The following is a 24,729-nucleotide window of genomic DNA, read 5'->3' on the forward strand; positions in this document are numbered from 1 at the left end:
AGTAGCAGAAAACCAGCCTTTTAACTGTAGGGACGCTGACCCAGAGTCCTTTGAATGACAGTCTCAGGTCTTGAAACACAAATGTCTTTATTGCTATACACACACACACACGCACACACACCATGGATAAATCCACCCTAGCCAAAATTCCCCAAAATAAAAACACTTAAATTCTGTATTTAAGTACATTTATTAAATTAAAATAATGAAGTATACAAAATGTCCCAAATAGCAATAGGTTTTTACTAGAGAGGAGACGTAGCCTGTTAATTGAACAACAGATTCAGGGCCAGCAATGCAGGTGACGTCCTGGTCATAGAACAGTGGAGCAGCTCTTTACCCTTGCAAGGATATTAGAAGGGGCTTGGGAGGATGATCAACCAGTCCACATGTGTTTTGGGGACTTGGGAAAGGCATACAACCCGGTTCCTCAAGATGTCCTCTGGGGAGTGTTGCAGGAGCATGTGACATCAGCTGGCTGCATGCTCAAACAAAATAAACCAAGATGGCGGGAAACGCTGCAAAACAGCTTATTTCTGTATAAATCTAATATGTTTCTCGTATATTTTGTAAAAGGTAGCAAGAAATAAACACTTCTAAATCTAAAAACGCACCTCTGAACTGATTTACAAGACATCTTATGGATATTAGCGTGCATGCTCTGGGAACGCACATCAAGCAAGTGCATAATCTCAAAACCTCACGCATGTGCACATGCACTTCCTCCTGTAGTTAGTCTGCATGACGGCGTGAGAAGGAAAAGAAAATATTTGCTGTGGAATCCACCCACCCCCCAAAAATGTTGTCTTCATTAAAATGAGCTATAATTCTGCAACATGTTATAAAAATAACCGCACATTATAATGCTTGGATTTTGGTTGACATTAAATTTTCTCCGTTTTGTGAAATATGAAAGGCTGTACAGCTTTTAATACCCCTGTCCACACGCCTCCAGTTGAGTTGGGTTCCCAACTGGAAAACTCAAGGGATAATTGTGAATCCCACCGCAACCCATCTGCAAGCATACATGGTCATCCTCGACTGTGCCGGACACTAGCTGGACTATTGGAATTAGGGGGACAATCGAGAACAAAATTTTGGACTGTCTAATATTCTGACGCCAATCAAAGTCATCGGGAACTGAGCCTGGTCGTCGGTGAGCTTGCGCAACTTATCCAGGCCATCTGCAACATCCTGCTTACCTGCTTCAAACTGATGCAGATCTGTACCTGATCTGTTATCCATAAGCTCACTGCAGCAGGGCAGCAAGCAGGCGGCAAAATTTTCCATCCCGTGAATAGGTGTCACCATTGGCAATAGTGCAGCAGATAACAGAATATTTACAGAGGAATTCTTCAAATGGTGATACAAGCATCATGCTCCGAGGCAAATGCTCCATTACGCTTTTGAAAAAACTGAGTATCCATTTGAATTTGCAGGCGGCCACCTGGCCACCTATTGAAAATTCAAGTGGATACACAATTTTTTCAAAAGAGTAATGTTTAAGGGGTACGTGTGCCATTTTTGGTGCTTGTTTCAGGAAATGAACAATTGTTACCGTTATCTGCTCTACTACAAGGTCACTGCCAAATTCAGTTTTGCCCCTTTTTGCTTCGAATGCTGTTTATTTCCCGATTTATATCTGGAACATAACTGGAAACTAACAGTAACATGTGAACACTAGTGCTAAGTATAACACAACTAAATCATTTTTCCAGCCTGTTTTCTTTAGACAAGTCAGGGAATGGGCACATGAACATTTTTAAGTCACTAAATATGTCTTGTACATCATTTACATCAATCTTTAAGAGATACAAACAGTGTGGTATCATTGGGTAAATCTGTCTGGAGGAGACAAAATACTTGAATTGGTAGAATAGATTGTTAACGTGTTTTGGCAATAATTGGCATTAGTGCTCTTGGCCAAATACTCATTGCCACTCGGACTTTTTTATAGCCCTTTAAAACATGAGATTCCTCAAAAAACAGAGCCTCTCTCAAACCTAGACACAAGAGTACCTTAATTGAGATAGTGGCATCAACTCAGAATACGGCGCCATTTTTGTTCCAACTGCGCTGAACTACTGAATGAACCTTTAATGTTTTCAACATTTTTAAAATTCATTTAACCACATACAGCAACATACACACGTACAAGTACTATCAAAATAAATATAAAAATAGTTAAGCTATCACATTTACATAAATATACAATTTATGATGACTTATTTAATTAATTTAAAGCCTGATTGACGCAGCTGCACAGCTGTAACTCCGTGTCATACAATGACATGCGTGACAGTTTTAAAGTTCTCCGTCTCTGGATTATGCTTTATTCTCGATTAATTTGACCCTCAACAAGCTTTTCTTTCTACAATCATCACCTCGAAATTAAAGGTAAGCTGTACAATTTCATCTTTTTCTGACTTTGTGCTGTAAATGTGAAGACTTTTCTGATTCATTTGTAATCAGTGTGCGCACTGCAAAAACTATTAAAATAGGATGACAGATGAAGGAGTAAAAGAAGAAAAGTGTCAAATCACAGTCTTTTTTGTCTGATTTAACAGGTGCATGTCCAGGCTGCGGATCTGTGTCTGAGCACGGTGTGAAAAAAAAAAAAAATCAACGGTCGGACTTTTAATCACAGAAATGACTCCGGTCCCACTTTCCTCAAATCGGCAAGTGTCAGAACTGAAGTTTAATTTGTACTTCTGTTACTGTGCACATCCAGACTGCTTAGGGTTTTTAATGGAAATACATTTTATCATATGTAAGCGAAAATCCATTGTACAAAATCCTTTATATATGGTGTTTTTTTTACATGGAAACCAATTTGCCCTATTGACGTTTCAAATCCCGCAAAGCCTCAAAGAGGTTGCCACGCTGTGAGATCTCAGTAACATTGAGAACTGCATTGAGACACTCTGATCATGCCGCACTTTAACCGCTGCACATGGACAACACCATTAAGATCGCAACATAAAACTATTTTTATATTGTGCCTAAAACTCTCATGAATATATTTTCTGGGTTTTTAGTTGTTGTTATTGTGTTTATTTTATGTAAACATGTGAGAATCACAGGCTGTCTCTCCGTTATTTTCAATGAAAGCTACTGTGAGCTACACTCACTTCCTGATCATGTCGTTCTGGGGGAAAGTGAAGTTTGCTCTTTAACGTCTTGATTATTGTTCTTTACAACACTGTTTGTCCTCTTTGTTCGAGACTAATATATATAATATGTCTGAAAATCGGTTTGTGTTTATTAAATTCCACGCAGATTAAACGTAACAGACACTGATTATTTGTTATAATTGTTTTGGCAAGTTTTCAGGATATCATGCAGCAGTCTCTTATTAACGTGACGAAAAGCATAAAAAAAAATTACATTTTTGTAGTATAATGTTCATTTATAACTGTCATCGTGTTGATTCTCTATATGTTGTTTGACTGCAGTGACTCTCTGGCACGCAAAGGATTATGGGATACATCAGTAGGGTGAATACAAAAACATTGGGGCTTTTTTTTTTTTTGTCCAGTGATTGCAAATGTCTGATTTATAAAATGACGGTTTAGGTGAGTTTTACTGTACATGGGACTGAACAATAAATTTACCTCTCAAAACTTTGAGTATGATGGCAGCTTCCATCCCACACGGCTGACTTTATTTTCCAAAATGTTTCTTCTGTTCAGATCTGAAGGGAATCTGTACATCTTGTAGCCTTTGTTGTGTCTTGTTTTGCCTCCAAATGCACAACAACCCGGCATTTTCAGTGAATAAATAAATAAAAGGGCTGGATTTCCATGCAGACAGATCAACAACAAACGCTATCTTGGAACCAATCAATCAATCAATCAACTTTTTTCTTATATAGCGCCAAATCACAACAAACAGTTGCCCCAAGGCGCTCCATATTGCAAGGCAAGGCCATACAATAACCATGAAAAACCCCAACGGTCAAAACGACCCCCTATGAGCAAGCACTTGGCCACAGTGGGAAGGAAAAACTCCCTTTTAACAGGAAGAAACCTCCAGCAGAACCAGGCTCAGGGAGGGGCAGTCTTCTGCTGAGACTGGTTGGGGCTGAGGGAAAGAACCAGGAGAAAGACATGCCGAGAAGGGGGGCAGAGATCGATCACTAATGATTAAATGCAGAGTGATGCATACAGAGCAAAAAAAGAAAGAAACAGTGCATCATGGGAACCCCCCCACAGTCTACGTCTAAAGCAACATAACCAAGGGATGGTCCAGGGTCACCCGATCCAGCCCTAACTATAAGCCTTAGCGAAAAGGAAAGTTTTAAGCCTAATCTTAAAAGTAGAGAGGGTATCTGTCTCCCTGATCTGAATTGGGAGCTGGTTCCACAGGAGAGGAGCCTGAAAGCTGAAGGCTCTGCCTCCCATTCTACTCTTACAAACCCTAGGAACTACAAGTAAGCCCGCAGTCTGAGAGCGAAGCGCTCTAATGGGGTAATATGGTACTACGAGGTCCCTAAGATAAGATGGGACCTGATTATTCAAAACCTTATAAGTAAGAAGAAGAATTTTAAATTCTATTCTAGAATTAACAGGAAGCCAATGAAGAGAGGCCAACACGGGTGAGATATGCTCTCTCCTGCTAGTCCCCGTCAGTACTCTAGCTGCAGCATTCTGAACCAACTGAAGGCTTTTTAGGGAACTTTTAGGACAACCTGATAATAATGAATTACAATAGTCCAGCCTAGAGGAAATAAATGCATGAATTAGTTTTTCAGCATCACTCTGAGACAAGACCAAGATGGCACCATGAGTCACATGACCAGTTTTTTTGGACTCGTCATGTCAACACTCTGTCAATTAAAGCACTCTACTAGACATTTAACAGTTTGTTAGAAATGAGCCATGTGTTGTGTAAGTGTTGGAACACGGACCCACAACAGGGGGCGCAAATGAACGGACAATGGAGGAGTCAAATAACACTGTTTTTACTGTTGTGAAACAGGCACAACAAACACAGCCGATTACAATATTGAAATTGAGTCCAATTACAACAGTGTCGTGTGGGCAGGCTCGACGATAGGAGACGTCTGTCCAAGTCGAACCGGAACCAACCCGATTTCCTCTGCCACCGAACCCCGGGAATGCTGGAGCCGCCAAGTCCCGAACTCCCAGGTGGCCACTGCCTCCGCTCGTCGGATCCGGTACTGCTGGCAAGGAACAGAAACAGTCAGGTGTGGGTGCGGCTGCACCCAGCAACACGGAGGGTGGAGATTCCACCTCCACCTCTCGTCAACAACAATAAAGGAATGTAGGAAGGTGAGTACTTATCCAAGAGTTGTCCAGTAGTCAGCTATCCTACAAACAATCAACAAGAATTACAACTGTAATTAATAGCACGTTTGGGCGGAGACTGTTACCTCTTTGATAGGGCGATATCTCGGCAATGAGGTGGAGATGCCGTCCTGCTGATATACCTCCCTGTTGATTGGAATCAGCTGTCTCAGGTGATGGGTGACAGCTGTCACCCTGGCTGCTTCTGTGAGGCGGCAGCGCCCTCCGGTGCCTGGAGCCCGCACTCCAGGCAGGGCGCCCTCTGGTGGTGGTGGGCCAGCAGTACCTCCTCTTCAGCGGCCCACACAACAGGACCCCCCCCTCAACGGGCGCCTCCTGGCGCACGACCAGGCTTGTCCGGGTGGCGCCGGTAGAAGTCGGCCAGGAGGGCCGGGTCCAGGATGAAGCTCCTCTTCACCCAGGAGCATTCTTCGGGGCCGTACCCCTCCCAATCCACCAGATACTGAAAACCCCGGCCCATCCGTCGGACGTCGAGGAGCCGGCGCACAGTCCAAGCCGGCTCGCCGTCGATGATCCGGGCAGGAGGTGGTGCCGGACCTGGAGTGCAGAGGGGTGAGGTGTGATGAGGTTTGATCCTGGAGACGTGGAACACTGGATGAATCCGCAGTGAGGCCGGAAGCTGAAGCCTCACTGCGGCGGGATTGATGACCTTGAGAATCTTGTACGGACCAATGTATCGTTCTTGTAGTTTTGGGGAGTCCACTTGTAGGGGAATGTCCTTGGTGGACAACCACACTTCCTGCCCAGGACGATACGTGGGAGCCGGGGTCCGCCGCCGGTCTGCATGGTTCTTCGCCCTCGTCCGGGCCTTCAACAAAGCAGAACGGGCGGCAAGCCACACCCGACGGCACTTCCGTAGGTGGGCCTGGACGGAGGGCACACCGACCTCTCCCTCAACCACCGGAAACAACGGGGGCTGATACCCCAAGCACACCTCAAAAGGGGAGAGGCCGGTGGCTGATGATACTTGACTGTTGTGGGCATACTCGATCCAGGCCAGGTGGGTACTCCAGGCCGTCGGGTGCGCGGCTGTCACACAACGTAGGGTCTGCTCCATCTCTTGGTTGGCCCGTTCTGCTTGCCCGTTGGTCTGGGGGTGATACCCGGACGAGAGACTGACCGTGGCCCCCAGTTCCCGGCAGAAGCTCCTCCAAACGTGCGAGGAGAACTGGGGGCCGCGATCGGAGACGATGCCTGATGGTATCCCATGCAGACGGACGACGTGGTGGACTAGGAGGTCCGCTGTCTCCTGGGCCGTTGGTAGCTTCGGGAGGGCCACGAAGTGGGCCGCCTTGGAGAATCGGTCCACTATCGTGAGAATGACGGTGTTTCCCTGGGACGGCGGAAGACCCGTGACAAAATCCAGGCCGATGTGAGACCTGGGGCGACGAGGCACGGGCAGCGGCTGTAGCAAACCCGAGGTCTTGCGGTGGTCAGCCTTGCCCCTGGCGCAGGTGGTACAGGCCTGGATGTAACCCCGGACGTCGGCCTCCAGGGACGCCCACCAGAAGCGCTGCCGGACGACTGCCACGGTTCTTCGCACCCCAGGATGACAGGAGAGCTTAGAACCGTGACAGAAGTCCAGGACTGCAGCCCTAGCTTCTGGTGGGACGTAGAGTTTGTTCTTCGGTCCGGTTCCGGGGTCCGGGTCTCGTGTCAGGGCCTCCCGGACGGTCTTCTCCAGGTCCCAGGTGAGGGCGGCCACGATAGTGGACTCCGGGATGATGGGATCCGGGGGATCCGACGACTCCATTCTGACTTCATCTTCATGTACCCGGGACAAAGCATCTGATCTTTGATTTTTGGTCCCGGGACGGTAGGTGATCCGGAAGTCAAAACGGCCGAAGAACAGTGACCAGCGGGCTTGCCTGGGATTCAGCCGCTTGGCGGTCCTGATATACTCCAGGTTCCGGTGGTCAGTGAAAACCGTGAATGGCACGGACGTTCCCTCCAACAGATGTCTCCACTCCTCAAGAGCCTCTTTCACCGCAAGGAGCTCTCGATTGCCGACGTCATAGTTCCGTTCAGCTGGGCTCAACCTGCGGGAAAAATAGGCACACGGGTGAAGGACCTTATCGGTCTTCCCGCTCTGGGACAGCACGGCTCCTATCCCTGAGTCCGAGGCGTCCACTTCAACCACTAACTGGCGACTAGGATCGGGCTGCACCAGAACGGGTGCAGACGAGAAGCGCCGTTTCAACTCCTTGAACGCGGCATCGCAACGATCCGACCAGGTGAAGGGAACTTTTGGTGAGGTCAGGGCTGTCAGGGGGCTAACTACCTGACTATAGCCCTTAATGAACCTCCTGTAGAAATTAGCAAAGCCTAGGAACTGTTGCAACTTCCTACGGCTTGTGGGTTGGGGCCAGTCTCTCACCGCCGCAACCTTGGCCGGATCAGGAGCGACGGAGTTGGAGGAGATGATGAACCCCAAGAAGGACAAAGACGTGCGGTGGAATTCACACTTCTCGCCCTTCACAAACAGCCGTTTCTCCACCAATCGCTGCAGGACCTGACGTACATGCTTAACATGGGTCTCAGGGTCCGGAGAAAAGATGAGTATATCGTCTAGGTATACGAAGACGAACCGGTGCAGGAAATCCCGCAAGACATCGTTAACCAACGCTTGGAAAGTCGCGGGAGCGTTTGTGAGACCGAACGGCATGACCAGGTACTCAAAGTGACCTAATGGGGTGTTGAATGCCGTCTTCCACTCGTCTCCCTTCCGGATCCAAACCAGGTGATACGCATTTCTAAGATCGAGCTTGGTGAAAATTCGGGCTCCATGCAGGGGTGTGAACACCGAATCCAACAGGGGCAACGGGTATCGATTGCGAACCGTGATTTCGTTCAGTCCCCTATAATCAATGCATGGACGAAGTCCGCCGTCTTTTTTACCCACAAAAAAGAAACCTGCACCCATCGGGGAGGTGGAATTCCGGATCAACCCGGCAGCTAACGAGTCCCGGATGTAGGTCTCCATTGATTCGCGCTCAGGCCGTGAGAGGTTGTACAGCCTACTGGACGTGAACTCACTGCCCGGAACCAAATCAATGGCACAATCATACGGGCGGTGGGGGGGAAGAGTGAGAGCCAGATCCTTGCTGAACACGTCGACAAGGTCGTGGTACTCCACCGGCACCGTCCCCAGATTGGGCGGGACTCTGACCTCCTCCCTAGCCTGGGAGCCGGGAGGAACCGAGGAACCTAGACACACCCGATGGCAGGTTTCGCTCCACTGAACCACTACCCTGGACGGCCAATCAATCCGGGGATTGTGCTTCAACATCCAGGGAAATCCTAAAATCACACGGGAGGTGGCCGGAGTCACAAAAAACTCGATCACCTCCCGGTGATTTCCTGACACCACCAGAGTTACAGGTGGTGTCTTATGCATGATTGGAGGGAGTAGGGAGCCATCTAGTGCTCGAACCTGCACAGGCGAGGTAAGCGCCACCAGAGGGAGCCCTATCTCCCTGGCCCATGTGCTGTCCAACAGATTCCCCTCAGAGCCCGTGTCCACCAGTGCTGGGGCCTTCAGGGTTGATTCCTCATAAAGGATCGTAACTGGGAGTCATGTAGCAATGTGGGTGTGTCCCACGTGAATGTCTCGGCCCACCCCTAGCCCAGTCTCTAGGGGCGGGCGTTGGTGTTTAACCGCTCGGGGCAGTCTCTTACGTGGTGCTCTATCGAGCCACAAACAAAACAAGGACCGTGGGCCCGCCTCCTCTGTGCATCTGGTGCCCTAAATGTTGCCCTACTCGTGTCCATAGCTTCGTCAGCAGGGGGAGCTGTGGCCCCACGGAGCGCAGGGGCCGTGGAGCGTGGGGAAGGCGGAGCGCGGTCGGAACCGGAAGGGAGAGGGACGGTGCGTGCCCGGCCACGCCCTTCGTCTCGTTCCCGCCGACGTTCTTCTAACCGGTTGTCTAACCGTATGACAAGATCGATGAGCCCATCTAAATCCCGCGGTTCGTCCTTAGCCACCAGGTGCTCCTTAAGAACAAATGACAGTCCGTGAATTCTGCTCCCAGAGCGCTGTAGCCCAAGCGCGTGCCTCGCCGCGAAGCAGGTTTATTACATAAGCTACCTTGCTAGCATCGGTCGCGTACATGACTGGACGCTGTGCGAAGACGAGCGAACACTGCATAAGAAAATCTGCGCACGTCTCCACACAGCCTCCGTACGGCTCTGGGGGGCTTATGTAAGCTTCAGGGGAAGGTGGGAGGGGTCGTTGAACGACCAGTGGAATGTCGCTGTTACGCACAGGGTCGACGGGAGGGAGAGCCACAGCGGCGCCCGGGGGGCGCGCTTCCACTTGTGCGGCGAGAGCCTCCACCCTGCGGTTCAGGAGGACGTTTTGCTCGGTCATTAAATCCAACCGAGTCGTGAAAGCGGTGAGGATCCGCTGCAACTCACCGATCACCCCTCCCGAGGACGCCTGCGTGCCCTGTTCTTCCATTGGCCGTTCAACAGCCGGTTGACGCCCCTCGGGATCCATGACGCTGGCCGAGATATCCTGTTGTGTAAGTGTTGGAACACGGACCCACAACAGGGGGCGCAAATGAACGGACAATAGAGGAGTCAAATAACACTGTTTTTACTGTTGTGAAACAGGCACAACAAACACAGCCGATTACAATATTGAAATTGAGTCCAATTACAATGGTGTCGTGTGGGCAGGCTCGACGATAGGAGACGTCTGTCCAAGTCGAACCGGAACCAACCCGATTTCCTCTGCCACCGAACCCCGGGAATGCTGGAGCCGCCAAGTCCCGAACTCCCAGGTGGCCACTGCCTCCGCTCGTCGGATCCGGTACTGCTGGCAAGGAACAGAAACAGTCAGGTGTGGGTGCGGCTGCACCCAGCAACACGGAGGGTGGAGATTCCACCTCCACCTCTCGTCAACAACAATAAAGGAATGTAGGAAGGTGAGTACTTATCCAAGAGTTGATATGACTTGAATTGAATGTTCCCGACAAAAATAAAAGTAAAAATGTGGAAACTTACCTATGTCTTTCAAGGAAACACGGTCATATATTTGTAACTTCCAGGAAGACTGTGAGTAGCGTGTCTGCAACTCTGATTCATTTGAAAGCTTCGTGTGTCACTATGGGTCTGTCATTCTTCAGCATCAGCCAGATCCACGTCTGATCCAAATTCAACAACTTTTTTAAGGATTCTTTAACACACCTAACAATTTCCATGGCTTCTGTAACTGTTTAATATGGTCATTCCAGAAATGTTAGCCAACAGAGGACATACCATCATTATGAAATCACTGGGATTAATTACCATTGTTAGTCATTGTCATAATTCATCTGGATCTGGTGAAAATGCAGTTCATGCTTCAAAGACAGAGTTCCTATTTTCAAATTCCTTGTATTTGGAATTGACCTTTGAAGCTCACGTTCATGTATTTGCATCTCTTCAAATTCAAGCTTTTATTTTTCAAAATAAGTGCATCATGTTTTAATGTTATGCAAATCAAATCTGTTAGTTTTGGACAATGATGATGGTTGACTGGTGGACTAACTGTGTGAATAAATTTGTAATTTCTAAATCATACGTTACAAAACAATGAACTGGCCCCCTGTGTTTCACAGGAGAAAATATGATCCCATGCTGTTTATTATACCCGTGTGTAGTATCGCATGTGGGGGTGTTTCTTTGTTCCTGTGTGTCGCTGTGTGTTTAAAAAAAAAAAGAAAAAAGAAAAACTCATCCAATTTTTATTGGAATGGTGTCCAAACCTCATGAAATCACTGAGGGTCAGTCAAATACCAGCAATTCTTTTTTAGAAAAACTGCTGAAAAGTGAAGGTCACACGCAGGCCAAGGTCAAATACTGAATCAAATGCTATTTAGAATGGCCAGTTCAAGTAATTGCTTAACAATACAGCTACGGTTACTTTTAAAAGCTAGTAAGAAGTCATACAGCAGGTTTCTTTTGGTCACTGGGGGACCTTGAAAAGTCAAACTCATTTTGAATGGCTATTCTGAGGAATAGGTTTAAGGGTAGGGGTGTCCATCTCTCTTTTACAAAAGGATATAATACGTAGCATGGGCTATGCAATCTGATCTCACTCTTTGTTTAATGTTAATGCAAACGTTGTTCCCATGATTAATTAAAGGATCATTGCTTACCTTCAAAGAAGTATTTCACGAAAAGCCAGAGACTTTTTTTTTTTTTTGGTGAAACATTTTACACTCAAAAATATTGAGTAAATTAAAAAGGCTGTGAAATCATTTAAATATACTTGATGATTTTGGTAAATCTAAGTAAAAATATTAAGTATATTAGTTCTTTCCAAATATTTTGAATGAAATTTACCAAACAAATTAAGTATATTTCATAAAATGCAACAAATGCAAATCATGAATGTAAATTTAAAATAAAATTAACTGTTAAATTTTTGGGCATTTCATTTGGTATATCCAACTCAAACAACTTCAACTTCAGACTTCAGACAACTTTATTGATCCCTAAAAGAGCAATTCATTTCACACCCAATTTCCTCAGACAAATATACAGCATTTAATCCACAATTATTACTCGTTGAACGTAATAATGGCACACATCAGAATTAAAACAACTATACATATGCACTTGATTGTTGATGTATGCTAAACTTTGAAACAGTCCGTTATCCGAAATGAGGAAATGTGAGTGTGGGGGGGGCCGCAGCAACACGTGGTTGCGTAGCCAGCTTGGGGAGAATGGGTAGCTGCAGCAGTAAAAGCTGCGCTGCTTCCCCGGAGGGGGAAGGGAGTGGAATGAACGGGGGCCGGGATGGGGTGGGGGATGGGGACAGAACACAAAGGAGGGGGTAGGGGGTGGGAGCATGCGTATCAGTCTCTGTCCATGTGTGAATGGCAAATGAGTTAAGTTTCTGTCAGTTTCTGTCCGTGTGTGCTGGAGTTGCAGAAAGATAAGAAGGTAGCCAAATGGTTTACCAAGGCTGTAGAAATTCTTCTGGAGGAAAACAACGGGGCATTTTGTCCTTCAGAGGCTGATAAGCCTGCCATGTTTATGGTTGAGCAGTGAAAACACATTTACAGCTTTCATGAACAACCAGATCGAATTTATGAGTATTCCCTGGTCTCCTACATCTTCCTTTGCAAGGCCCTTTGCAAGGCATGCATTTGCTCTGAGATGTTATCCAACTTGTGTATGAGTTCAAGGGTTAATGCAGTCAGAGACTGTATTGCCTTGCCCAACTCATTAATCATGATGGACAGGTGAGGGGTCGTGGTTCTGGTGGCAGCCGTCTTGTCAATTCTCCGGTAGGTCAGGGCAGCACATAAACCAATAAGTACCAGCCCTCCTACAATAAAACCATATATAAATAAATCTTCGACGTCCTCCACAGAGTGTGGTACCAAACATGTGACACGCCATTTCTCCCAGGCGTCGAGAACATAGCCCGTAGGGTAAGTTCCATCTGGGCAGGCAGGGTCCCCCAGTCCTGATTTTCATGTTGAAAAAAATGGTGTCAATAGCGTTCAGAGACCAGCTGATCAATTCCATGGTTAATCCAATATAGTTTGAAGAATTCACAGACCTTTGAAGTAGGGACTTTGAAAGTTAGAGCAGAAATAGAGGAGAGAGGAGGAGATGCGATCGCCCTCACCGGAGTCCCAAGCAGTGAATTCAACAATCAGTTGAATATGTTTCAGAGATTTTATTAAGTCAGTATAGCTATTTGTTACTGTGATATATACAAAGCCACTGAACTATTTTTTAGAGTGTACAGTTATAGTATAGTAACTTTGAACTTTTAAGAGAGTTTCATGATGCAGAAGTAGTATTGTTGTAGTCATATCTATTTAAAATCAATGTTCGATTTGTATTGTTACATCGTTATTAAAGATACAGCTACGTTACTAACATGATGATATATGCCAATGTTCTCTTGGTCACGTGAGCTTTGATCTTGGGTGATCTTGAAAGGTCAGAGTCAAGGTCACAACTGTTTAAATGAAACAGTTTGAAGCCAAAATGGGTTAAGCGTGGTGGAGAAGTTATGTGTTGGTCAAGGATGAAGTTGTACAGTGTTAGACAGAAATGATAAAATGTCAGTGTCAATCAGAACCAACCAAATATTATGGTAACACTGAGTCATATGAATAATTTGCAATGAATCAGTGTCAAATATGTAATGCACAGGTGTTGTGCTCTCTCAGTGCCCATTGTAGTTTCTAAAGTGTTAATAGCTTACCTGAATATATCACATCTTTTGAATTACAAGTGTCAAAGTCTCAAAGTCACTTGAAGGATTATCAGGTTCTCCAACCCCATCATATTACTATCCAGAAGTAGCTGGAGAGGAGTAGGAGTCCTGTATTGGCCCTAATGCCCATTGGGCTGGTTCTTATCCCCACAGACTGCTAGCATTAGAGCCTCATTCTCCCCTTGGATGGGACACAAGATCAGAGATTACAACCCCAATTTCACTGAAGTTGGGACGTTGTGTAAAATGTAAATTAAAAACAGAATACGATTTGCAAATCCTCTTCAACCTATAATCAATTGAATACACCACAAAGACAAGATATTTAATGTTCAAACTGATAGACTTTTTTGTTTTTGTGCAAATATTTGGTCATTATGAAATGGATGCCTGCAACACATTTCAAAAAAGTTGGGACGGGGCAACAAAAGACTGGGAAAGTTGATGAATGCTCAAAGAACACCTAATTGGAAACACATGAGTGTCATGATTGGGTATAAAAGGAGTATCCCCAAAAGGCTCAGCTATTCACAAGCAAACATGGGGTGATGGTCACCACTTTGTGAATGAAAAAATAGTCCAACAGTTTAAGAACAATGTTTCTCAACGTTCAATTGCAAGGAATTTAGGGATTCCATCATCTACAGTCCATAATATAATCAGAAGATTCAGAGAATCTGGAGAACCTTCTACACGTAAGCGGCAAGGCCGAAAGCCAACATTGAATGCCTGTGACCTTTGATCCCTCAGGCGGCACTGCATTAAAAAACCAACATGATTGTGTAAAGGATCTTACCGCGTGGGCTCAGGAACACTTCAAAAAACCTTTGTCAGTTAACAGTTCTTAAACTGTTGGACTATTTTTCATGCAATTGTTCACAAAGTGGTGATCCTCGCCCCATCTTTGCTTGTGAAGGGCTAAGAGTTTTGGAGATGCTCCTTTTATACCCAGTCATGACACTCACAATTAGTGTCCTCAGTTCCCAAAAGCTTATTGAGTGTTGTTAGAAGGAAAGGTGATGTAACACAGTGGTAAACATACCACTGTCCCAGCTTTTTTGAAACATGTTGCAGGCGTCCATTTCAAAATGAACAAATATTTGCACAAAACCAAAAAAGTTTATCAGTTGGAACATTAAAAATCTTGTCATTCTGGTGCACTCTAAGAAATAAAACGTTGGATTTAATTGATAAAGTTAAGGTAGACTTAAGGACTAGGATCCAGGCTTTCAATGACTTCCTCAACTTGGTCATCAGCAGTGTGGTAGAAGCGTCAAACTTACATCTTCACTTACATCGACAGTGACATTCATGTGTCTGGGTCCACTGACTTTAAGATCGAGAGACGCCTGGAAAAAGTTTAAGAAGTCATGAAATAGCTGGACAGAGGTGTTTGATGACGCCAATACTTCTGTATGAGAATGAAGGTCCACGTCTTTAAGGTCTTGCTGCTTCCTGTCTTACTGAATGTTTATGAGATTTGGATGTTAACCAGTGACCTAAGGTGACAACTAGATGATCCTTGAATACTGCTGGACTGTGACTTGAATTGTGAGGGAACACGAGCAGCAACATTTTCTACATTCCACCTGGCTGTGGCATATAGATGCTTACTTCTGAGAGATGGGGAATGGACTAAGTTTTTGCCTCGGTGGTTATGATTCAGGACCTAAGCCAGTTCTGTAGTATGGTGAATATGGCATGTGCATGTCACCAACGCATGTTCCCTGACTTGACCTGATCTGGTCCAACTCCACAAAACAGGAAAACCGTAGCACTATACGTACACTAACAAACTACACCACATTTGTTTAGTTGTTGCACATTTTAGAAAGGAAATGTGTTTTGCATCTATCTTTAAAAACTATGGAATTTCAAACAAATTAATAAATAAATATAGTGCCCACACACACAAACTCATAAACACACAAAATAGCATGCAAAGAAACATATGTTTAAGAAACATAATGAAAATGAGGGCCCTATAATGTCTGCCACCTTTCTCAAATCTCTTCTGTACAAACTAGGTCATAAATATAAAGAGTGGCAGATGGGAATCAACAGAATATATAAACGTAGCATGAAATTGACAAATATGATTATTTGAAACACTGTGATTCTCACTGGATGAGCAGCTTGACGGGAAAGAATGAATAAAGATGTGTTCAAATCATTTTATCCACTAAATATTACAGCAAAGTGGTGTCAAGTTTTAATAGCATGAAGAATGAGTCAAACTTTAGAGTCCCAACTGGTGTCGAACTACACGGCAAATGACCCCACAATAAGTGAAGAGCAAATGTATTCAAAAGATCGAAGTCCCTGGAACAGACCCTTCTCTACCCTGCAAAAATCGGTTTGCTTCTTATTATACTGACAGTATGATAATAAGAAAACAACACATTGATGTTACTTTTTCAACACCCAGTATGATAACAATAGTTTGCTGTAATGAACACTTTACCTATAATTAAAGTTTTATCTATTTATAATCATATAACTATATTCTGCTAGTACTAATGTAATCATAAAATATTATTAATTTGGCGTATTACACGGCATGTTTTACTGTAATCTGACGTTTGACCTAATTTAGGTGACATTTGACCTCAAAGGAAACCCTGAAGGTCAAGGTCAATCGCAATACCAGGTAATGGGCAAGGCCTATGACTATGTTCATGACAAGATTTCAAAAATTGTGACAAGGAAAGTTGTTTAGTTGAATTTAGTGTTTGACCTTCCTGTGACCTTGAGCTTGATCCTTTTGTGTACTGAAAGGTACCTTACTAGGTACAATGTGAAGTTACAAGAGCCGGCGATGTAAACTGTGTGCTGCACAGCGTTAAAGGTGAAAAATGCAATGATTACAAACAAACAAACATACATACTGACAAACATATCCTGCCAAAACAAAGGTAAGATATTTGGGGTGGGTGGGGGGTAAGATATCCGGGGGAGGGGGGGTAAGATATCCTAGGACAACTCCCCCCAGGGTAAGATATGCTAGGATATCTTAACCCTAGGGGGGAAGGTATCCAGGGGGGAAGATAAACTGTGACACCAGTTCGCAGTGGCAGCAGACTGAGCAGCTCCTCCCATACTTCCCCATCCTCGATCAAGTTCTGTAACTTTTCCAGGGGGATCATGAGGCATTCCTAAGCCAACTAGGAAATATAATACTTCCAGAATGTCCTGAGTATTCCCTAGGAATTACTTCCAGCTCAATATGCCTGGAAGACCTCCCTATGGAGACGACCGGGGGCATCCTCACCAGATGCCTAAACCACCTCAGCTGGTTCCGTAACAAGGTTGTGGAAAGTTCTTTTAGGTGGAGATGGAAGAATGTGCTCTACTGAGTGTTCCTCTAGAAGAAAGAATTAATTACGTCCGCCAAGGATGTAATAAAATCATCGGCGTTTATTTATTTGTCTGTTAACAGAATTACTTCAAAACTACTGCACAGATTTTGATGAATTTTTCACCACAGATACATATTAGGCCATGGAAGAAACCATTACATTTTGGAGGTGATCCAGATCTGGATCGGATTCTGGATCAAGTTTCACTTTATATAGACTTTGAAGGATTAATTTTAGCAGAATTATGTGAAAACTACTGCACAGATTTTGATGAAATTTTCTACACAGATACATATTAGGCCATGGAAGACTTCTCTGGATTGTGGAGGTGATCTGGATCCGGATTCTGGATCAAGATTCATTTTACATATGGCTTGGAAGGATTATGTCAGAACTACTTCAAGGATACTCACCAAATTTTCACCACGGATAGATATTAAGGCATGGAAGAGTCCACTGAATTTTGGAGGTGACCCGGATCTGAATTGGTGGACATCAGAAATCTCTGATTGCTATTATTTCCAATGTGACCTACAGAATATTATTTATTGTATGTTGGGCATATTTTACATAGAATGTAGCTCCTGTTGCTGTTCTGGTTGTCATTTTAAGAAACTTTAGCTTCAGGGTTTTGATTCAACACAAATCCACGCCTCAGCCTCGTCGTGAAAGCCCACACCAACTCACTGAGCACTGAGCATGCAGCATGTCATTCAAACCCATCAGTAGACTTCAGATAAAGTCACCTGCAGCTCGCTTTCTCGCTGAATGAGATCCTGCCCCTTGGATCAGGTTACATATGAATGAAGCTGGTGAGATTGTTTTTTTTTGTTTTGTTTTTTTTGCATCAGAGGGAAGGAGATTGTTCCCGGGCTGCAGACTGTGGCTTGTGTGTGCCCTCAGGCTGCTTGTCAGTCAACTCAGACAGGGATCATTAACCTGGCTCCATTAGAGCTCATACATTGTAGGTCAGTGGTTGTGGGTGGCCTCTGTATTCTGGACTCATAACTCATTGGCTTGATGATTTAGACAATTCTCAGAGACAAGGGAAGAACTGCTTTGTCTGCTTCCTCTGCATATCTGAACCATTGAGAGACTCACTATATCCAACAAGCCAGCCAGCACACATGGGACTGATTTATTATATGAATATAAAGTTGATATTTGAAGGCCATGCTCTGTGTTCTTTGAAGGTAGTAACTTGATGTGTGTGTTGGCAGCACATAAAAATCTTATGTCTTATCAAAGCACAGAAATCAGATGGACATTATTAAAAAAAAAAAAGTCAACTTCCTTCAAGCTCATGAGATCAGCCACCACAAGGAGTTACGCTGCCTTCAGTTAAAGCTGCACGGTCTTTCAAATTTTACAAAACGGACAAAGTTTATTTTCTACTGAAATCCAAGCATTATAACTTTATTTTTGTAACCTGCAAAATTACAGCTCATTTTAATGAAGCAAACATATTCATTCACCTCTATGGGGCCATTATTGTAGCAAAAGTATTTGCAAATGTGTATTTCGATCCACAAATGTGTAAAAAAAAATTGTATGTGTGTAACCAGATCCACAAATGTGTTTAAAAAAAAAAAAAAAAAAACGTGTCTGTGAAAATCGGGCCACTCAAGTCAAAATAAGGTGCTTCATCAACCATATAAAATGATTTTTTTGTTTTGTTTGTTTGTTTGTTTTTCAACTCTGGGGTCCAACATGTGCAGCACAGTGAGATCAGTTGCACATGCTTATTATACAGAAGCAGATCCTGATTAGTACTTGGCTGGGAGGCCTCTTGGGAACACCAGGAGCTGTGTGTGTTTTTCCATGTATAACTGAACATACATCAGGAAGGGCATCCGGTGTAAACTGTGTACTAATCCCAAGGCAGATTTGTACTGGATCCGCTGTAATGGCCCTGAAGCAGAGGAAAGACCAGAAACACATGGCACATGCCTGTTGCCATGGATCAACAAACGTTCACAGGGCCACTGATCTGCCAGTCTAATTCTTCACTGGTCTAGCTTCTTAGGACAGAGAAGGAATTTAAAATCTGTATCAATGAAGTTGCATCATGAAAGTGTGATAAAGGTTTAATCCAGAAGCAATCTTCTGCTTTTGTTGTATTTTACTTATTATTTTGGTTTAATAAAATCTTATACTTGGTCTTATTTCATTTACACTCAAATACTACCAATTTGTTGAGTTACTGAGTTCTGGATTTTAGGGTTTAACTCCACCAGTGTACTTCCAATTTCAAATAGCACTGCTTGTTCATTTCAGGTCTAGCTCTTCTTAATGGTGTTTATGTTATTTCAGGATGACGTGAGTAATTTCTGGCTGGACGCCTTTTTTGGGGTGGGAGGGGGGTCAAATATACTGGAAGGTCTTGTCATCTGAATCTGAATCATTTCAATCTGGTTTCCACCCAGAATCAGCCTTCTTTAAAGTCACCAATGACCTCCTCCTCTCCAGATTCTACCACCTTACCATTCTCATCCTGCTTAAGCTCACTGCAGCTTTAACCACATGATTATACTTTTCCATCTTGAGTCGTCCCTCAGCATCACTGGAACTGTCCTCTCTGGGCTGAGGCAACATCTCACAAACTGACAACAGTGATGAACTGTTGGGAACTGTTAGTGGTGAACTTAATTAGGTCAGCTAAGTAGGGAGGTGCCAGTCCGTGAACAGTTTTATAGGTTAGTAGCAGAACCTTAAACTCTGATCTCACAGGGACAGGAAGCCAGTGAAGAGATGCCAAAATGGATGATATGTGGTCAAACTTTCTGTTTCCTGTCAAAAGTCTGGCAGCAGCATTTTGAACCAATTGGAGAACCTTCCAGAAGGACAACCACCTCTGCAGGAATCCACCAATCAGGCCTTTATGGTAGAGTGGCCGCTCCTTAGTAAAAGGCACATGGCAGCCTGCCTGGAGTTTGCCAAAAAGCACCTGAAGGACTCTCAGACCATCATAAACAACATTCTCTGGTCTAGTGAGACAAAGATTGAACACTATGGCGTGAATGTCAGGCGTCTTGTTTGGAGGAAAACAGGCACCATCCCTACAGTGAAGCATGGTGGTGGCAGCATCATGCTGTGGGGATGTTTTTCAGCAGCAGGAACTGGGAGATTAGTCAGGATTGAGGGAAAGATGAATGCAGCAATGTACAGAGACATCCTGAATGAAAACCTGCTCCAGAGCACTCTTGACCTCGGATTGGGGTGAAGCATCTTCTTTCAGACAGTGACCCTAAGCACAACCAAGATATCAAAGGAGTGGCTTCAGGATAACTCTGTGAATGTCCTTGAGTGACCCAGCCAGAACCCAGACCTGAATCTGATTGAACATCTCTGGAGAGATCTGAAAATGTCTGTGCACTGACACTCCCCATCCATCCTGATGGAGCTTGAGAGGTGCTACAAAGAGGACTGGAGAAAACAGTGCATCAACAAAGTATTGAGAAAAGGGTGTGAATACTTATCTTCATGTGATTTCTTAGTTTTTTGTTTTTAATAAATTTTCAAAAATTAAAAAATAAATTCATGTTGTCATTAAGAACCCCTTCACACATAACACAAAAGATGCAGAAAACGAAAGAAAATCCACAAACCAAAAACAAATGAGAAACCACAAAACATTCCACCTGCTGTCGGGAGGGCCACACGATCGGCCAGGCGTGCACGATACCGCGGTGACAGTTTCGTGCATGCTTGTGTTCACGTGCACAGACACTGTGTATGCAAGTGGAAAGTCATGCACACAGCAGCAGAGTGCTTTAATTATTATAATGTGAGGAAATCCCGCAGTGACCCATGCCTCATGGGGGTTTCCCATGGGGTAATATCCTGCTTGGCACAATATTCACCAGTGTTGCGGTGCGCTGACGCTGCGGTCAGCTGTTTTGATTTATTTCTACGTGAGGACTGCATGCCCACAACCGTGCCTCACAGTACAGTTATGTAAGGTCGTACCCTACAAGCCACAGCAGGTGTTCCCCAGCTGTGATTTTTATTCTATGTATCTATTATTATGTGTTTGTCCTGCATCTGTCTGATGTGTGTGTTTGTAATGTAACACGTCGCGTGCACTGAGCCGTCATTTCCAACTGTCAGTGAGTCACTGGTCAGCGATCAGCTGAGCGGCGCCCTGCCTGGTTGTGTGCGCTCAGTCGTGGCTGGCCGGTCTCCATGTGATCATGTCTGTACATGTATGAGACAAAAGACATGCACGCCACATGTGTTATGGGGGGGCGCAACAGACACACATGCCACATGTGTTGCGGGTGGTGTGATACACGTGCGATACACGCAGGCCACATGTGTTGAGAGGACAGCCAACACTCTGGCACACCATATGTGTGTTGCCCGGTTACGCCACAATCGTGGGGCACTTTGACAATTTTCATAGACAGCTTGAATGTGGTTACCTGCTGTCTACTCTTGTACCAGCAGCACGAGTAGTCCCGTATTTTCTAAGTCTCCAGCGAGCGGCATTAGCCAGCGACTGCCCTGCACGTGTTCATTCAACCCCTCTCTCGGCAGGTGTCGACCAAATTCCAGGTGTCACACACGAACGGTCTTTCAGCTGCTGATGTGCCCAAATGGTTGTGGCAACAGGTGTACGAGGCATTGGAGGCAGCTCCAGTTTTTCACAAATGGCATGCAGTTCCTCCTTCATGCGCTAGTTGGTTTCAATCGTGTTATGTGTGAAGGGGTCCTAAGGGGATTTGTGAGTAGAATTTTTAGGGGAAAGAAGAATTTATTCCATTTTGGAATAAGGCTGTAACATAGCAACATGTGGAAAGGATGAAGCGCTGTGAAAACTGTTTGGCTGCACTGTACATAAGCACCACTGACTGGCTAACTGGAATATCCTGGACTGGTATTTACTCCTGCACGCTGTAGGTCTTCTGAGAACGGTAATAGTATATTAATGTTGCTCATCTTTCCAGTCAGTGTTGACTTACCACCGCAGAGTCAGAACGCAGATTACGAGTCCCAAAAGCAGGGTGGCCTCTTTGTTAGACAACCCACCCTATAGTCAGAGAGTCCAAGTTGAATGTTCATGAAAGCCGTGATCCTTCTTTGTCAAAGGGCCATTAAAGAAACACACAACATGGCTGTGCCAGTGTAAATTGCTGACATGAAAGATAAATAAGCACCACTGTCTGGCTTACTGGAAGATCCTGCACAGACGCAATATCAGAGTTCACATTCTTCACGGAAACGTGCCAGTATCACACAGTTGGTAGTTTCTTCTGTGAACTCTTACATTTCGGTCATTTTGCAAGCATTTCATATCTTCATAAATTTTTAGTCAGCTAAATGTGAAAGTAATTGCATGCAATTTACACATTAAAGAAAAATCTTTTACAAGGCACTGTGCTTTCTGGGATTAACTGTCTTATCTCCTGCAGATTTGATTTGGTAAATGTCACAGTCAAAAAAAAATACCAAGTAAAATTCAGTCAGATTATCTACTCTACAGTGAATTACAGAACTGAAAGGTTCCCGTGATGAATGAAAGTATTGTATTCTTCTGATGTGGAGCTTCCAACAAAACAACACTAACGTCTGTTTTTCAGAAATAGTATTTATACATGACACATCTATGTGGGTACACAGTTTAAGCATCAACAAGCAAAACTGTTAAACCTCATATAGCCAAGAAAGCAGAGCAAATTTACAAGGTAAAATTAAACCGCTGATTTTCACTGTTGATAGTCTACATTATGCAGGTCTCCCCGTTTTATTTGGGTTTCTTCAGTATGTATGTAAATATGTATCTGGTTTGCCGTACTAAACAAATTAATGTTCTCTTCCTGTACTGGTCTTGTGAAGAATGTGTTTATAGTGGCTTTTATGAGCTGTTGAGACTTTTTTTTCTGCGGTCTCTCCACAGGGGGAGGAGGAGGGTGGGGGTGTACTGGATGTGGAGCCACAGTCGGGCCAAATGGCAGGAGCCCAGAACACGGTGCGTTCTAATCACATCCTCTAGTACCCACTGACGTGCTACAGTTCATGCGGAAACACTGTAAAGGTACGGCTGCTGTGAAGTTGTACGGGGATGGATGGATGATATTCTCAAAAAAAAACTAAAGTTGTGACAGTTTTCATGCCCCAGACAGCTACATGTCCTTTGACTGGTGCAGCACTATGGAGAACAATATAATCCAAACTATGAAGAGGTGTTGTTTCATTTACTGTAAGTCAATATTAATCTTAACTCACAGAGTCACAGTTTGGCCACAGAAATTAACAGTAAATTTAATTTTAACATGTCATAATCTGCAGATTCACAGATTCAATGAGCAAATAGTTTGTGCTGAGTTCACGTTCAAAATTTGAACACTTTGACCAACAGTACAAATTTGTCCAGTTATTAACTGTCCTGCTAATGTTGACTTTTTATAGGATCATATTAGCTACCTTGCCATATAATAAACTTTATAAAATTTTACCCTACTCAAGTATGGTAGAAACCTTATATAACTATGGCAGCAATATCTTGACAAAGATTTCATGAATTAAGGTTAAATTTGGTACACAAGATCACCTCAGTTAAACCAACAGACATGTTGGAGTTTGAGCGTATTTTAATTCTAATTTTCGCCACCGGGGGCAAAGTCTAGTCTATTAGAACTCAAAGCCGTCAAGGGTTGTTATCAGATGTAGTTCTGGAGATTATACCCCACTAACACCTTGCACAGGTTCAAGGTTGATCTTGGTGACACAGGTTCAGGTAGCTATCATCGCCACTGTTGAAATTCTACAGGGACAACAATGCCCTCCAAAAGTACTAGGCCTCTCACTCACTCACTCACTCACTCACTCACTCACTCACTCACTCACTCACTCACTCACTCACTCACTCACTCACTCACTCACTCACTCACTCATCTTCAACTGCTTACTCCAATAAAGGATCAAGGGACCCTTGATATTTCACACATTTTAATTATTTATGCCATTTCAAATACAAAAAGTAAATCAGGCTTCTCAATATAAAAATTCCTAAAATTATCTTCCTTAAACTCAAATGAAAGCTCTACAACTTGACATAAATTAATTAAAAATATAAAGCCAAGACGATGGGTTGCATAAGTACAACCCCTGGCAATAATTATGGAATCACCGTCCTCGGAGGATGTTCATTCAGTTGTTTAATTTTGTAGAAAAAAAGCAGATCACAGACATGACACAAAACTAAAGTCATTTCAAATGGCAACTTTCTGGCTTTAAGAAACACTATAAGAAATCAGGAAAAATAATTGTGGCAGTCAGTAACGGTTACTTTTTTAGACCAAGCAGAGGGAAAAAAATATGGACTCACTCAATTCTGAGGAATAAATTATGGAATCACCCTGTAAATTTTCATCCCCAAAACTAACACCTGCATCAAATCAGATCTGCTCGTTAGTCTGCATCTAAAAAGGAGTGATCACACCTTGGAGAGCTGTTGCACCAAGTGGACTGACATGAATCATGGCTCCAACACGAGAGATGTCAATTGAAACAAAGGAGAGGATTATCAAACTCTTAAAAGAGGGTAAATCATCACGCAATGTTGCAAAAGATGTTGGTTGTTCACAGTCAGCTGTGTCTAAACTCTGGACCAAATACAAACCACATGGGAAGGTTGTTAAAGGCAAACATACTGGTAGACCAAGGAAGACATCAAAGCGTCAAGACAGAAAACTTAAAGCAATATGTCTCAAAAACTGAAAATGCACAACAAAACAAATGAGGAATGAATGGGAGGAAATGGAGTCAACGTCTGTGACCGAACTGTAAGAAACCGCCTAAAGGAAAT

General features: G+C 44.0%; 1 protein-coding gene across 1 annotated transcript in view; it reads left to right on the forward strand.

Annotated features, from left to right (window-relative positions):
* The window catches only part of ngfb (nerve growth factor b (beta polypeptide)), a 47,807-nt gene that overhangs the window by 17,867 nt on the left and 5,211 nt on the right, over nt 1-24,729 (forward strand). Inside the window, exons 2-3 of the mRNA XM_034166005.1 lie at nt 7,591-7,594; nt 22,825-22,956. Coding sequence (XP_034021896.1) covers nt 22,938-22,956 — 19 coding nt within the window. The 5' untranslated portion in view covers nt 7,591-7,594; nt 22,825-22,937. The remainder of the gene's footprint in view (nt 1-7,590; nt 7,595-22,824; nt 22,957-24,729) is intronic.

The sequence above is a fragment of the Thalassophryne amazonica genome, chromosome 3 (genome assembly GCF_902500255.1).
Source record: "Thalassophryne amazonica chromosome 3, fThaAma1.1, whole genome shotgun sequence".
Taxonomy (NCBI): Eukaryota; Metazoa; Chordata; class Actinopteri; order Batrachoidiformes; family Batrachoididae; genus Thalassophryne; species Thalassophryne amazonica.